Here is a 15,282-nt window from a genome sequence, read left to right as displayed (position 1 = left end):
TTTTTCGAACGCCATCGTGGCAGCGCGGAAATTTGCTTTTAAAAGGCCGAGATCTCGTGAACGAGCGAAGAAATTGCCGAAATGCACAGGAACAATGAAAGCGTGAACGTGACGACGAGATTTCGAGATTTTCTTCGTTCCCCATTACGGGGTACGAGCGTTCTGTCGTCGGTGGCGTGTGCCGTTCGCGAACGGAACAGCGAGAAAAATTAACGGACGAATGGAGCGGATGCGAACAACGAAATCTATGAGCTTTGGTACCCGACGATTTACAACGATCAGTGATCTTTCGCGATGCACGCTGCTCCCTGGCTTCGTCTCTCTATTTACAGGCCGTCTCTTCGGAGGGGCGTGTTTCAAAGGCAACCCTCCAGAACAAGGGCTGGAACGATATCGGACCTCCAGCTGTTCGAGAGCTGCTTTTGAAACGCGCGGTACAATTTTCTCTTCTGACACACACTTTTTTTCTCTCTTGCACTCACTCGCTTTCTCTCTCTCTTTCTTCCTCCCTCCCTATATATATTCATATATATATTTATATATATTTTTATATATATATATATATATATATATATATATATGTATACCTAACATAGTGTATCGTTAAAGACTCCATTTATTTATATATTTATATTTATATTTGTATTTATAATTATATTTATATTTATATTTATATTTATATTTATACTTATACATATATATATATATATACCTCTCTGTAACATATATAATATTGTACAATCATACGCGTTTACGTTATGCGGTTATCTACACGTATCATACAAAAACACTGGACGTGTCCTGCGCGACGCTCTCAACAAAATTCTTACGATTTTTGTGTCGGTGTGTGCGTGTATGTATGTTAACGTTCGTGTTTATGTCTATTCGGAAGTGTTTCGAGTACAATGCACGTACGAATGCGTGCCCCTACGCGGGGTTACAGGCGTCTTTACAAGCCTATGTTCATTAATTTAGACTTATTCTCACGGGTTATCACATTTTTTCGCTCTCCGCCCATCATTATCTCATTTACTCCTTCTCGATTTCTCGGCGATGATCGAGGCGCAAAGCCGAATCCGGCGATCCTCTCCTAACGAAGAGAGATCGAGATTTTTGTGCGTGACAGTTCGAAGTGTTCGCAATCTGAATCGCTAAAGTTGCGTCGCGTCGCCGTTAGAAGTTGCAGCATGCCGTTAAAGGGGTACTCATTTCCTTCGAGTAAAAGATTTCGAAAATACGTGTGCAGAGCCATTTACTTCGATCCGTAAAAATAACAGGCGTGCAGTAGCGTAATAAAAAGTTGTGTGTTTTTTTTTCGAAACTGTATTTTTTCCACTGGCAGGGCGAGTTTTCTATAGAAAGCAAATCCTCGACGTGTTCGACGTAATACGATGGTTGCCCTTTTAATAAATGTTTGCTTAAAAAAAAGAGAACAGAGGAAACTGTTACATCGTCGAGCGAATCGCGAACACCCTGTTTAAAATTCACAGAGCGATCGTGACTTCTCGCCCGGATCTCGATTCCCGATAAAGCCTAATTGTCGAATTAACAAACTTTCCGTCGTAAACGCGCATACGCAATTGCACGGCGATAAGTGGCAATAGTCGAGAACAGAGAAATCGAGATCAACGACCGGTAAAAGAGACGTGTGTCGTCGAAGGAACAGATAATCCTACAAAGACCTTTGCTATCGTTTCCTAGTATCAATCTACGCGTCGATAAACGCTCGTCTAGCGATTGTTGACAATATTCTTTGTCACGAAGGAACATAAACGTGAGTCAGAAATTATTCTGGGGATCGTGAAAGTAACACATCCTACACGGACTAAAGAATCGGAGAAATGCCTTCGGGAAGATAATTTCGGCAACCTGAATAGAAAAATAAAAGTGTTGGGATCCATATTAAAAGCAAATAACGCGCTCGATCGAGGTTAATCGTCCCCAAACTCCATCAACGACCAAACACACTCAACTTCCAACATCGCGTAAACGCAGTCTCGTAACAAGTAAACTATCGCTACGTATAAAAAAGGAAAGAATTTTGTCGCGCTTCGTAGCCTCGAAAAGCTTTCCTTCCTTCGTTCGCCCAACTTCCTCCCTCCGAGGAAGGAAATTGCACTCGTGTATTGCGAAAGAAACGTATCGTTCGGCTCGTGGACGACGCGTTTCATCGTGGAAAGGAACGACGTAGACTCCGAGGTCAGCCGCGCTAAAAAAGAATCGTCTCGTGCATCGTTGTCGCGTATCACAGAAAACCGACGCGTTTCGACGCGCCGCGACAGGCAGATTGCATGGCTCGAAACAAGCCGAAAATCGAGAATAAAGAAATTGCTTGAAAAGACTTCGTTTCCCAACTAATAGTCTCTATCGAAGAAACGATACACGAAACATAGAAATACCGAGAGGTTGTTGATACTTTGGATCGCGAACCGAGATGACACTCTCGTTTAACAAAAATACTTCTTCCAGTTGTGAAAACAATAGTGTACTTTTGTTAATTTTTCGAACTTAACTCTATACATTTCAACATACCCGTGTTATACGGGGAATACTTGTCCGCTAAGTAATAATTACCTTAGGAAAGAAACTTAAAATTCACCTGTTTTTATGAGCCATGTGGGTGGTGTACCTCCTCGAGTGTATTTACATAAAATGTTCTCAAAAACGAAGCCGTCTACGCAATTTCGTTACTGTTAATTTTCGTATGGTTTCGAGGCGTACAATCTAGCCAATTTGTGCCACGAATAACGGAACATCCTGTTCGTAAGTACACCGAATGAAACGCCTGTCCGACTCGTGCCGTCGGTTTAAATCACCCCCGTTTCGCGGACCCGGTCGCGACGTCCCTTCCGCCCACGCACCTTCCGCCTGAACAGCCCCCCAACCAACACTCGCGGCTGCGTTCGGGCGCCTCCTCGTACCTCGGAGTCCAAGTTGCTGGTGTTTGCGATAGCTCAGACGATGTCCTCCTCGTCGTCGTCCTCTTCCCCTTCGACGTAGTCGGGCCAGCATGCGTCGGGTTCGTTGTCCTCGCAGCGTCCGCGACGTCGCTGATCGAGCATAAACGGTTGCAGCGACGCCGAGGACGCGGACGCGGACGGAGACGCGGATACTGTCGGCTGCGAGGAGGAAGAGGACGATGACGAGGAGGAGGACGAAGAGGCCGATGGATGGTGAGAGGGTAGAACGGAGGAATTAGCGGTGGTCGAAGGGACGTCGGGTGCAGCGTTAGCGGCATAGGCCGCGGCTGCAACGACTCAGGCCAAGGTGTAGGGGTGGGTAGCGTGATGTCACAAGCCCGGTGCGGCGGTGGCGACGGAGGGCGGCGGGGGCGCGCTACTGCTCGCCACGCTGGTCGCGTGATGGTACAACGGGCTCTGGTAATACTCTTGATGGTGATGGTTGGTCATGTTGTGCATAGGTCCGGCGGCGTTCGAGCCCACGTGCATCCCGTTGTGATGATGATGGCTGGGCGGCGCGGAGTGCGCGTGAGGATGATGCGATGAGCCGAAGTTCGCGTAGCTTTGATGCAGCTGTTCGTACATCTTCATCTCGGGCGGTTTGATGTCCTGGGCGCCGGGCGACGTGCCGGCGGCGCCCGGCAGTAACCTGGTGATGCTGAAGGGATGGCTGGCGGCAGTGTACGGCGGTTCCTGCTTCAGGCTGCCCGGCATTCCGTGATGGAGGGCCGCTGGGTCGGAGATCAGGTGAGGATGGAGACTACGACTGACCATGGCGGTGAGTTCGTCGTGCGCCGCGCCCAAATCCGGGCCCAGCAGACCCCCTATGTCCGTCGCGTCGCTCTTCAACGCGGCGTGGTGTTGATGCAAACTGGCCGCGTGATGGTGATGATGCGAAGACACCAACGAATGCAAATCTTTCTCGTCCTGTTGCTGGGGCCCGTGGTGAAGAGACGACGGGGTCTTCTTACCTGTGTGGACCAGATCGTGCGACGTAGGACTGTTGTGTCCGGCGGCGGCAACCGCAGCCGCCGCCGCTGCAACCGCGGCGCCATTGTGGTGCTGCTGATGCTTATTCGTTTGCCTGGTGAGTTCCTTCTTCTCGTCTTTGAACCTCTTCTGTCGGCGCAGATAGCAACCGTTCTCGAACATGTTTCCGCTGTCGGGGTGCAGCGACCAAAAGGAACCCTTCCCTGGCTTGTCGGGGGTGCGGGCAATCTTGACGAAGCAATCGTTGAAGCTGAGCGAGTGTCTGATAGAGTTTTGCCAGCGCTGCTGATTCTGTCGGTAGTACGGGAACAGATCCATGATAAACTGATAGATTTCGGACAGAGTGAGCATCTTGGTGGGCGCGTTTTGTATAGCCATGGTGATCAGGCTGATGTACGAGTAGGGTGGTTTCGTGCTCGCCAGATTTCTGCGGTACGATTTGTCCACGCCTCGAGCGCGTTGCAACGCGGAATTCGGGGAATCCGGCTCCGTCAAGGAGAGAGGATCCCTGCTGATCCCGGGTCCGCCACCTGGCGTTAGAGGACCATATCTGACGGCGGTCATACAGGCACCATCGCCGCCCATCGAGGTGCTCCCATAACCTCCCATGGCACCGCCGCCCATAGAGGCCATCCCCATGGCCGAGCTCATGCTGCTCATGTTGAAACTACCGGCGCCTTGCGGGCTGCAGTTCGGGCCAACTCCAACGCCCATCGACATACCCATCGACACGCAGCCCACCGTATTTATCGAGCTGTACGTTGGCGCTATGCTGCCCATCGTGGACATCGCAGCGCTGGTCATCGCACCGCCTAAGCCACAGGCGTCGCCGTACAGCGACTTCTGTGAATGGAGCATGGTCATAGAGCTCACTGGTGCCGGGGTGGCGGGCTGTTGTCTCGTTGTCAAACGGGAATCATGAAAACCGCGGTACCACGGCTGTTGGTAATGCGACGCTCCCTTAATCTTCTCCCCGTGATCGAGAATCCTATCACCGTTCCTGTACCTCGCACTCGATGATCACTGATCCTAGCACAGAGTCGCGGTCTTCAACTTGACGCGCACTTTACCCGTCACTGTCTTCCGGCGCGTAACCTTTCGTTCCTCGGTGTTCGATACGATCCACCAAAAACTTCACCAAACGACCCGGACAAAACACGTTTTCCGTGACGTTCACAGACGTTCCCGCGCGCACCGAATATCTCTGTCACGGGTCCCGATTGTCACGGGGGGGCCCCAGATACGGTCGAAAGCACTCGTGTCTCCAGAAACTGACCGGGCGATCGTTGTTTCGACAACGCGACGCGACTAGACTACGCGAAAGCGGATTCGGAGGAGGACGCGGCGCTGGTCGCGCGGCCACCACACGGGCTTCGCACACAAGAGCGACGCGGTCCGGTTGTTTGAGCGGGGCCTGTTTGAGTCGCCTCACCTCCACTCTCCCTCATTCACCAGTCTGTCTCTCTGTGTGCCGTGTGGATGGAGGCCGGTTAGCGAGTATACTCCGCTACTCTTGAGTCTCCCGATCTTGTTCAAACACGTCCCACTCCCGTACGATTCCGCCGCGCCTGTTTTTCCCTTGCCGGCCAATCCCCTGCCCGCTGGCCCCTCCACCCTCCGACGACGACCAATCGGACCCGGTTCAGGGGTACGGTCGTGTATCCCCTTCGTATCTGGTGAATCGGTGGCGTGATAATGCGAGCGGCCGGTCGGGCTGGATGGTCGGCTCGGGAACGGGACGAGCGCGCAGCTGCGGAAAACGCCGCGCCGCTTGCGCAATGCCCCCAGGACGCCCGACAACGACGCCGAACGCTCGACGCCCGCGTCCCGACGCGTCGCCTCCGCGCTCTCCCATGTCATGTCAACTGTCTGTCTGCCACGCGTTTGACACCTATCGCGCCGTCACGCGCGTCCTCCGACGCCGACGCTCGCCCGCCGCTTTCTTTCTCTCCGCTCTGCTTTACTTTCGCCACCGCTGTTTCTTGCATCCTCCCCCTTGTTTCTATCTACTTCCTCCTCACTCTCTCACTCTTTCTCTCTCTTTCTCTCTCTCTCTGTCTATCACTACGCCGCATCCGGCTTTTTCGCGGCTCCTACAGTTCGAGTTCGGTCGCCAGCTCGTTTTCGCCTCGCGGCGCTCGCACCCCGAACACGCGGATGACTTTTCCCGAGGAATCGTGCAACACGACGAGGACGATCGATCCTGGTGCAGTCACGCCGCGGAGAACGACCAGGTTCGTTGTTGTTGGTTAAAACCTCTCTAATTTTCGTCGCGAAAATCGGTTTCGTAAGCCCCGTCACGTGCAAAACACGCTTCGTAGAATTTCCGAACGTAATTAACACTGATTTCCAGTGTCTGACAACTTACTAATACGTTTTCAACTCGTATGTATCTATGGAACACGAGTATAACCACAAAGTAAAATATTAATTCGATAGACAATATTTTATGTATTATTAATAACTTAAACAAATCTAATGTCCAACCGCATCTGCAAACAGCTATAAATTATACGCGATATTTAACCGTTATGATCGAATTAATGCCCTAAAATCGCCGCTTGATAACTCGCATTTCTGCCCCGAAATAGCCGTGGAAAAAAAGATACTTTCTCCGTTTGATAAAACTGAACAAAGTCACCGATATTCGATACAATATTTCCTACCGTTTCCAACATTTTAAACGCATTTTTGTTAATTATACAATGGTCCAACGGGCCGCGCGTTAAATCCTCGTAGCGACTTCCATGAATATTAAACGCGCGTAATAAAAAGAGGTCGGATTTTCGGCGGATAATTTAATTGGCTTAACGCGATCCGATCGACGCGATTCCCACCATCGCTTCGTTTTGTCAGCAACGCCATTCGCAAGGTTCCTCGCGATTACCTCTTCTTCGTTTAGCCATTTTCAAATCGCGGATTCTTTGCGAAAACTTATCAGCTGTCTTTTATCGTACGTATTTAAGCAACACAAATTTAACTTACGTCGTCCTCGAAGAAACTCGTGTTCCAAATATTCTTTATCTACAAGGACAGTTTATTTGCGAAACAGCCTCGTCTCGTAATCCTTTTGTAATCAGGACCAAGACCAACGTTACGTTGATTACAAAGAGTGTCTGGTAAACGATGGCCCACCCAATACATCCAAAATCTCTTCGCTACTTCCACCGACGGAAGTTTAAAACTGCAGATCGACGCATCGAATCGTAGACGTTAATTTTGATGATTTTGTCTTTTGAAAAATGAACATTCGTAGCAATTACGTGAGAAAAAACGTAGCGACGGACGTTAGTCTACGAAATTCTGGAGCCGTCGGAACGCACGGTACTCACTGAACAGTGCCAAAGAAAAGGAAAATTAGTTCCGATGTTCAAAACTCAGCGAGATTTCGAACGAAACTGGACAGTTATTTATGATAAAGAACGAACCGCGTGTGTGCGTTGATAATTTTACAGAATACGAAACGGCACACAATGAACGTCATGATCCTTATTCAGCGGTGAATTAAACATCGTGTTGGTCCTGGATAAATCGTTGCTAGTTTCCGCATGAATTATCGAGTGCGCAAACCGTTTACGAATGCATATTTGTGTAACGCTCGTTTAAAATTGATCTTGCTTTTGGAAAAGCGTTTTCAAATGTTAGGCAGGCATCTTACATAAAGATATGAATACATTGAGTTAACGAATACGTGCTTTAAATTATGTACTTAACATAAGAAATCGCTTCTATAAAAAATAGTAAAGGACACCGATCTCGTTCGAATAACCTCTGTTGAATTCGCGAGCACACCGCGTTTGATCCTCATTACAGCAACGCAAATTTACAAAACAGGCTGCCACGAAATTGGGAGCCAAACGTTTCGCTCTTCTTGCTCGCGAGAAAAGATCGACGGGGAGGGGGGTACGGGCGCAACGGTCGGAAGCAATTAAAAATCGCGTCCCTGAAAGAATCGACTCGTTCGGCCGGGCTTTTTCTTTCGTTCTAGCGAGGCGAAGTTATCATTATCGCGCGTCCGCCGCGAAGTGCATTTTTAACTTTATTAAGCCGCGGCGACCCGGCGGCTTAATACGCTCTGCAAACACGCTCGCGAAACGCTTCTGCTGTTGGATCAAGGGCCGGTAATCGCGGAAGCCACGTACCGCGTCGAAATTGGCGAACGATTCGCAGATTGCTCGCTCCTTTAATTAAAAGCCGGCCGCGGAGCGAAATTATTTTATATTCGCGCCTACAAGTATCGTTCCGCGATCCATTATGCGAGAAATTAATTTTTTTGACCATCGATTAAGCCGTCACGGTAATATCTACAACGTGAACATTTTTATATTGAAATCGTGAGAGAACGATTCTTCCACTTTTCGAAAGCGCTGCGTTTCGTTTCGGATCAATGCATACGGCTACTGTTATCGTGAAATATCACTTATCAGTTGCATTGGCGCCGAATCCCAAACACAATGCGGCTCATCGAGCATCGTATCGTGCGATACTTTTGCCTATTTTCGATTAATTTAAACAAAAATGTGGTATTCCCATCATCTGCCCTGCGATCGGCGCAATTAACCCTGAAATTGTAGTTCACCACGATAGAATTAACAGCCGAACAGGATCATCTATCTTGCCTCCACGCGTCCACAGAAGGCAGAGTGGATCGTGAACGAGGTATTTTATCGATTCGCTGTCGGTCGCCCTTTGTATCTTGTTCAGTGACCAACGATTAAAAGCCCTCCCTGTTCGAATAGACCGTTTCCGAATATCTGCTGGCGCGATTGAATCGAACATCTGATCAAGAAGCAAGCAGAAAAGTACGATTGACGTTCAATTATCAAAGTCGCGTTGCATACCTCGGTGCCCGTATTAAATTTAACCGGATAGAATTCGCTCGAACGAGAAAGACCCGCAAAGATTTACAAGGTAATCCGGCGATTTCCGACGGAGAAAACGAAAAGGGAGTAACATCTGTGAAAATCGAACTCTGTTAAGTAAGTAAGTAGACGCCAGGCCGCGTATCGTCCCTTCGGCGACCAGCAAATCTCGGTTTACAGTCACTTTAGCACCGCTTATTATCCGCAGCGACCGTAACAGTGGACTTTAACCCCGATGAGACCGTCGTTTGTTTTCGTTCTTGCGGTTGCTCGATCGTAAACACCGCAGGATTATCTCTGCGGGACGCGTTACCCGCCGCCATTGTTTCTTTCCTAGTTGCCCACCCTTAAACACGAATCTCGGGTTTTCCTTCGCTTTTTATTGCCACCCACTCGTCCGAGACATTAAACGGGCCCGTCTGCGCGGGATGAAACGCAATGTTGCGACGATCGCGCAAAAGAAAAAACCGCCATGGTAGATAAATAGCAATAAATATAGAAGGGTGGAAAGGAAGATGAAATATCGCGAACGGCGCAACGAGGCGACCGTGACGAGCTGACGAATCGAAGGCATACAACTCTCGATGATTCGAGCGTTTAGAGTCGGCTAATACTTTACTCGAGAGATTCGTAAACACACACATAGAGGCGTTCACGAACGGGCGAGCGGCGCGTTACAACGTTAGATCCGAGCACCCACCTGTACACCGGGTCTTTATCGAGCCACCAATTGTTTGCGGAATGAAAATATTGTCCCTGTAAACAAGTGGCTACATTGTGCCAAGCGGCTGGGTGCGCGCGCGCGCTAACATACGGTATTCTTCGTTACAACAAATCACACCCGCCTCGATCCCCTTTGGAACACAAGTGCGCAATCGAGCAGTGTTTGTTTCGATTAGTACCGATCCTTAATCTACGATTAAATAACGATTTGCTATTTGACCTAGATTACGCGTATCGCGGTCGCGATCGATTCTCTCCGCTGCTCTCCGAATCTCAATCTGCTTCTCTACCAAGACATTGTCTTCTCTCTGCCCTCTCCCCACCTCCCCCCGCCTCTGATTTTATAATTATCTTCCATCACGATCGAATTCGATACAATTTCCCTCCGTGTTGGTGTCGAAACAATTCATCAAAATAATTTCCACGCGATCGTACACATTTGGATATTCTATTCAACACTTTTTATATTTTCTTCGTTTCAAAAGTGTTTGAATTTGTTTGAAGCACCGAAAGACGCGAGTCGAGGGTCTCCGGCTCGATAAAAGTGTTTTGTCATTTTTACGAGAAGACGAGGGAGGTGACACGAGGGTAGACGAGGGATTGCTACCTGATCCACCTGGGTGGTCCACTCCTGTTTTTCCTATTATTAACGCCGTTGATATCTCGTCGGCGCACGGGCTGCTCGAAAGGCTCGAAAAACTGGTTGCAGTCCGTTACGATCGTCGCCAATTATGCAATTCGAACAACAATTCTTTTTTTCGTAATTTTTTTTAACAAGTTAGAAGCGCGTCGCTGAAAACTTTTGCAATTTGCGCTACGGCGGAACGGTTGTTCGCACCTTTTCTCGCGTGATATTTTCGTCGATTCCGGTCGCGTACCTACGCGGTGTTTTTCGGACGTGACCCGACCGCGGATGCACCTGATTTTCCTGCCGAAACATTGACTTCTCGACTGGGACGCGGGGTTTGTTGTTCGTAAAACCTTGAAACAACAAACCCCTTGGCACCGAACTCGCCAAGACGAGCCCAGCGCGTGACAGGTAATTTAGGTTGCAGTGCGTCCCACCCACGGCCAGATATTTTTCTAGGCCGGTTCGATGCAGATTTCGAAAAACCGAGTTCGAAAATCTGACTCGAGAATCACCCAGACCCGACAATGGAGGAGCAAAGTGCAACCAAACGGGTCAAAGGTTGACCGATCATGAACGCGTTCTGATCTCCATTGCCATGAACAATGATTCGATTGGGCACTGATTCTCAAAAACGCCAAACCGAACTCTTCCTCTGGGTATGCAAGCACCCTTAAATCAACCGTTTCTCATTCGTGCCTATCCTAGAAAAATAAAAAAGGTACCCAAAGGTCGATAGAACGCAGTTTCTAACAATTAAGCGGCCAGAACGAAAACCATTGGCACAAGGCCGTAGACAAATCTCATCCTTTGACTTCGTAAATCGTTGTCACAACATTTGCGCGAGAGCAGAGTGACCTGAAATGCAGGCACAGCATTAAGTATCGACACAATCGGGGCAAAACCAATTTTCCCGCCCTGGAAAAACCCCGAGCCCCATAGATGTGTTCCACGCTTACGAACTAACGATTTTTCTGATCTCGTTCCGAACGATCCGTGACTATCGTTCATATCTCCTGAATGTTAGCGATATTTGGCTATTTGGTTGGACAATTAAAAAATGTACGGGGCAACCAGGGATATGGAATCCGTTGATCTTCAAGAACGTGCGACGAGTCTATTATTTTTGCTTTGCCCGAATATATCGAGGGTGGTGGCTGGGTGTTCTGCGTCGGAGATAGGCCGACGGACAATTCGGGGGCCGCAAATCTGGGAAAAGACCGGGAAGGCACGCGCAGCACGTGACTCCTTCGAGGGTTTCGTCTGCACCACGTCGAGAACGATAAAGCACACACGGTGTATCGTTTTTTAAGTGACTCAATTTTGGCTACACCCTGCATCCACTTACGTTCTTCTCCCCCCTGATCCTGTTTCTAACCCGCATAATTTCCCGTCGAGTGCTTCAGCGATACTTTTGCAATTAAATTGAAATTATTTCACCGAAATATGATCGAATTCTATCCAAATCGGGTCGTTGACGGAAAAAGAAAAACCAGATACGCGAAATAACTTCAGCTGGTAAAACGCGGAATAAAGATCCGTCAATCGGCGGCCTCTTCTCGACTTGCCTTGCATTGTTCGTTTGTCATCGCTGGAAACCGGTAAATATTTGCAAGTAATAATCGAGTTGCTTGCAGGATCAATAAAATACAATTGCTCGCGACGTCTGGCAGACGTTGGAATCATTCCGCGGCCGCGATCCTTCGCAATCGTTTGCACAAACTTTTTAACCGGTAAATGCCGCGTTTGATAACTTGAGCGTACAACTCCCGGCAAAAAGCGTTTGAATAAACGTACCGACATTATTACGACAAAAGTACGACTCTATGTACACCGATCGAATATCGCACAAAAAACCAAACTAAACGGAAAACGAAGATTATTGGACTGTTTCTGTTTACGAGAAACCAACAAAATATCCCCGTAACAACTGGTACAGTTCCTGCCAACTTTAATATACGTATTTATCATATTTGGTAGATTCATTCTTGTAGGGTAGGTGGACAAACTATTAACGAAAAATTATTATCGATTGTGGGGGTCAATTACAACCATTTTTAGTCAACAGACATACTCTAGAAATCCTAAGCACTTTCGGGAAAAAAATTCTTTTCCCAAAATATAACGTTTGACCTGTATATAGGTATATCGCTTCCGTGATTGTACTACGTATTATCGATACATACACGTTATCGTAGACGCGTGAACGAGTCAACTATCTTTCGAAAAGATATTGACGCAATAAAATGCTCGTTCAGAAAAATATAGAGTGACTCATCGCGAAAAGAAATCACACTACACCCTATTTCCAGTTCACGTTTCTATTTCAGTAAATTCTTGCGGAAATCTCGTGTTTCCGAAAGGCACTCTATGAATCATAGTCGTCGATTATGCAGTTGGTAAAAACAAACGACGAATGACACGCGTGACGTGAAACACGACGCGTTATCCGGCGAAATTCGGACCTTCGAAGATAAAGAATGCCATAAATCCTAAGTGACTCAATAGGCCAAAGGTTCACCGGTAGCGTAACCTGCTACGGGACACGAGTCCTTTACGATCTTGTTTACCGGACTCTGTGACCGATTAGTCAGCGGAAACTGCACAGAATCCAAGATTCTGTCTGACAAACAATCGACATTATCTTGTTTAATGTCAAAGTACTATTCGCGGTCGTTAGTCACTCGACAGAGCCTTTTCCTTCGACTTGGTAGTCACTTTCCTTGGGAGAAATCAAGCTTCCACTTTCTCTTTGTCGCAGCTTGAATTTCATTTTGTTAATGTTAAAGGCAGCTCTGTACATCGGATAGGATTCTGTGTATTTGATATTAAAATGTGGAAAGCAATTCGCTAGGCAAAGTGTTAAAGAGAAGGTCCGATCTAATTAAAAACGATCGCTCCGCAAATTTTTCGTTGCAGAAAGGAACGAAGATTTTCTTTTCGATGTTTTCCAGCCCGAGAAAAGACTATCTACGAGCGTATAAAAACAGCACGCGAGAAATCGATTGTACAAACAAGACCGGCGTACACCCTCGGCCCCTGTCTGCCGATCTTCCGTTAAAATTTCCGTTTCAACGTTTCCGTACAAACCTCGCGAGAGGTAAAAATTTTAAGCAGGCCATCGTGCCAGCCGAAATACCGTTTCAATTTCCCTCGGATCGATACTTTTCGCTCGTGTTATTTTCGTGAAAGTAGCAACATCGGCTCTTCGAGCTGCACGAGACTCCCCCCTGTTGATAAATACTACTGCAACAATAATAATCTCCAGCTGGTAACCGTAAAAGCCGGGACGGGCGGCTGAAAATTTTTATTACAGATGGACTCGGTTGCGTCACAGCGAAGACCGCTTTATTGTCGGTTCAGAAAAATCTGCCGCGGGCTGCGCTTTCCCGGTCCGGGGATCTCTCGATCCTTCGAGCGGCCTCGCTTGGCGCAAAGCGCCGCCGTCGTAAATCGATTATCGTTTTACGACCGGATTTCAGGTCCCCGGTTCGCACGTCGCGCCTCTTCCACCGCGTCGCTTTTCCCTTCATCGGTCCGCAAAAAAATATCAAGCGAGCCCTTTTACCTGGCACAGGTACTTACTAGATTTTTATTGCAAGACAGCGAGGATTCGTGAAACCTATCCCCGATTCTCGTAATACCGCGATTATCTGCGCTAATGCGCCGGAGACTGGACGCCCGGAAACCACCGTGCAACGTTTTCGAAATACGGAGCAGCCCTACCAACCAATTAATAAACGCGCAATTTTTGCACGCGAAAGATGACTATAAAGAGGCTCGATGATTTTTTCGGGTGAAATTTCTTCCCTGCCGCGGCTAGTTTTATTGTCCCTTTTAAAATTTTTTGCGTCCACGACCTTCTAAACGCGATCGCGTCGGACGGGTATGTCTTTCAGGGAATTTGAAATTGTTGATTCGTTTTCGATGATTCTAATTGTACAGTCGTAGACTCGGTTCTGTAACGTAATTTCTCGTTCCACCCATTTCCGCCGGCAGTACGCGGTTACAACGGCGGCGTTCGAGGATCGATATTTCGCGGCGGGGGTGGGTGGGAGTAGCGGGCCGTGGGAGTGCGGATAATTGAAACCCGTCGGAAAATCGTGCGAGTCATCGTGCACGAAGGCGTACGAACCGGGGTAGTATTATTAAAATTGACTTGATGGGGGAGCAGGAAGCGTAGTACGGTCGAGAAATCGCTGCCAATTCGAGGCGTTTGATCGTCCGCGCTCAGCCACCACCTGCCATCTTTTTCAACGTGTTCATCGATCCGCCACTGACGCAATTTCCTCCGCGTCGTTCCGTTCACGCCGGAACACGGACGTCGAAAACAAGACGCGAGTGACCCTCTGCTTTTCGACCGTCCATCGATGCTTTTCGCGGCGCCAGAGCATCGCGACGCTTCTACTTTCCCCGAGTTTTCCCACTCGGTCGAGTCTGCGGCCATAATTCCGAAACATTCTGTACTCTCCGATTGCTATCTCTGGCAGAGACGAAACAATGTTTTGGTATCATCGTCGCCACCGTCGATATATATCGAGCCTTTCACTGTTTCAGACGATCTTCGTGGGAGGCTGCACAGAAAAGACAAACATCCGTACACAAGAATAACATCTTTCGCGTTCCGCTAATCACAACACTTGGAACGCTCTATACGCGAACGAGAGGCGACAGAAAGAAAACATTGCTTCGCTCGTTCGAGTCTCCGAAAAAATGAGCAGAGGGAACGTTGCGGTTTAATGAAGCAGCTGGATTACTAACGTTCTATTCGCTTCGATCGAATCGACGGCCTTCGAAAATAATTACCTTCTTTTGATCCACCTTTTTTCGATTTTCCATCGTTAGCAACTTAGCTCACTGATATCCTATGCACGAGACCTCGATATAAATACAATTGTACACGAATTACTGTTAAAATAAATGGGAAAGCTGTCCAACCTTATCGTGTATTTCAATTTTATTAAAGTCTCAAGAATATAGGTATACAATATCGACGAACGGTAAGTACTTATTTGTTAAAACAAACCACTTGAAATGTCTCGCTACACGGGCTGTGTGTAATAATTGAACTGTAAACGAGCGGTAATAAATTCACCACCGGTCAACAGTATATAAATAG

The 15,282-nt window shown here is 48.0% G+C and overlaps 1 protein-coding gene across 1 annotated transcript; it reads right to left on the bottom strand.

Moving 5' to 3' along the window:
- Nucleotides 1-765: 765 nt before the first annotated feature.
- On the bottom strand, nucleotides 766-5,418 carry LOC122396675 (silk gland factor 1). Its single transcript, XM_043395265.1, has one exon. It carries the CDS (start codon nucleotides 4,812-4,814, stop codon nucleotides 3,291-3,293), a length of 1,524 nt encoding a protein of 507 aa, XP_043251200.1. The 5' UTR covers nucleotides 4,815-5,418; the 3' UTR covers nucleotides 766-3,290.
- Nucleotides 5,419-15,282: the final 9,864 nt, after the last annotated feature.

The sequence above is a fragment of the Colletes gigas genome, unplaced genomic scaffold, assembly GCF_013123115.1.
Source record: "Colletes gigas isolate AHSC1104 unplaced genomic scaffold, ASM1312311v1 Colletes_gigas_Sc00008, whole genome shotgun sequence".
In the NCBI taxonomy this organism is placed as follows: domain Eukaryota; kingdom Metazoa; phylum Arthropoda; class Insecta; order Hymenoptera; family Colletidae; genus Colletes; species Colletes gigas.
The sequence above is the reverse complement of the archived record's forward strand: the minus strand, read 5'-3'. Positions and strand labels throughout refer to the sequence as shown.

Excerpts from the sequence above, each read along its gene's own strand:
- LOC122396675 (XM_043395265.1), bottom strand. The coding sequence starts at position 4,814 with ATGACCATGCTCCATTCACAGAAGTCGCTGTACGGCGACGCCTGTGGC.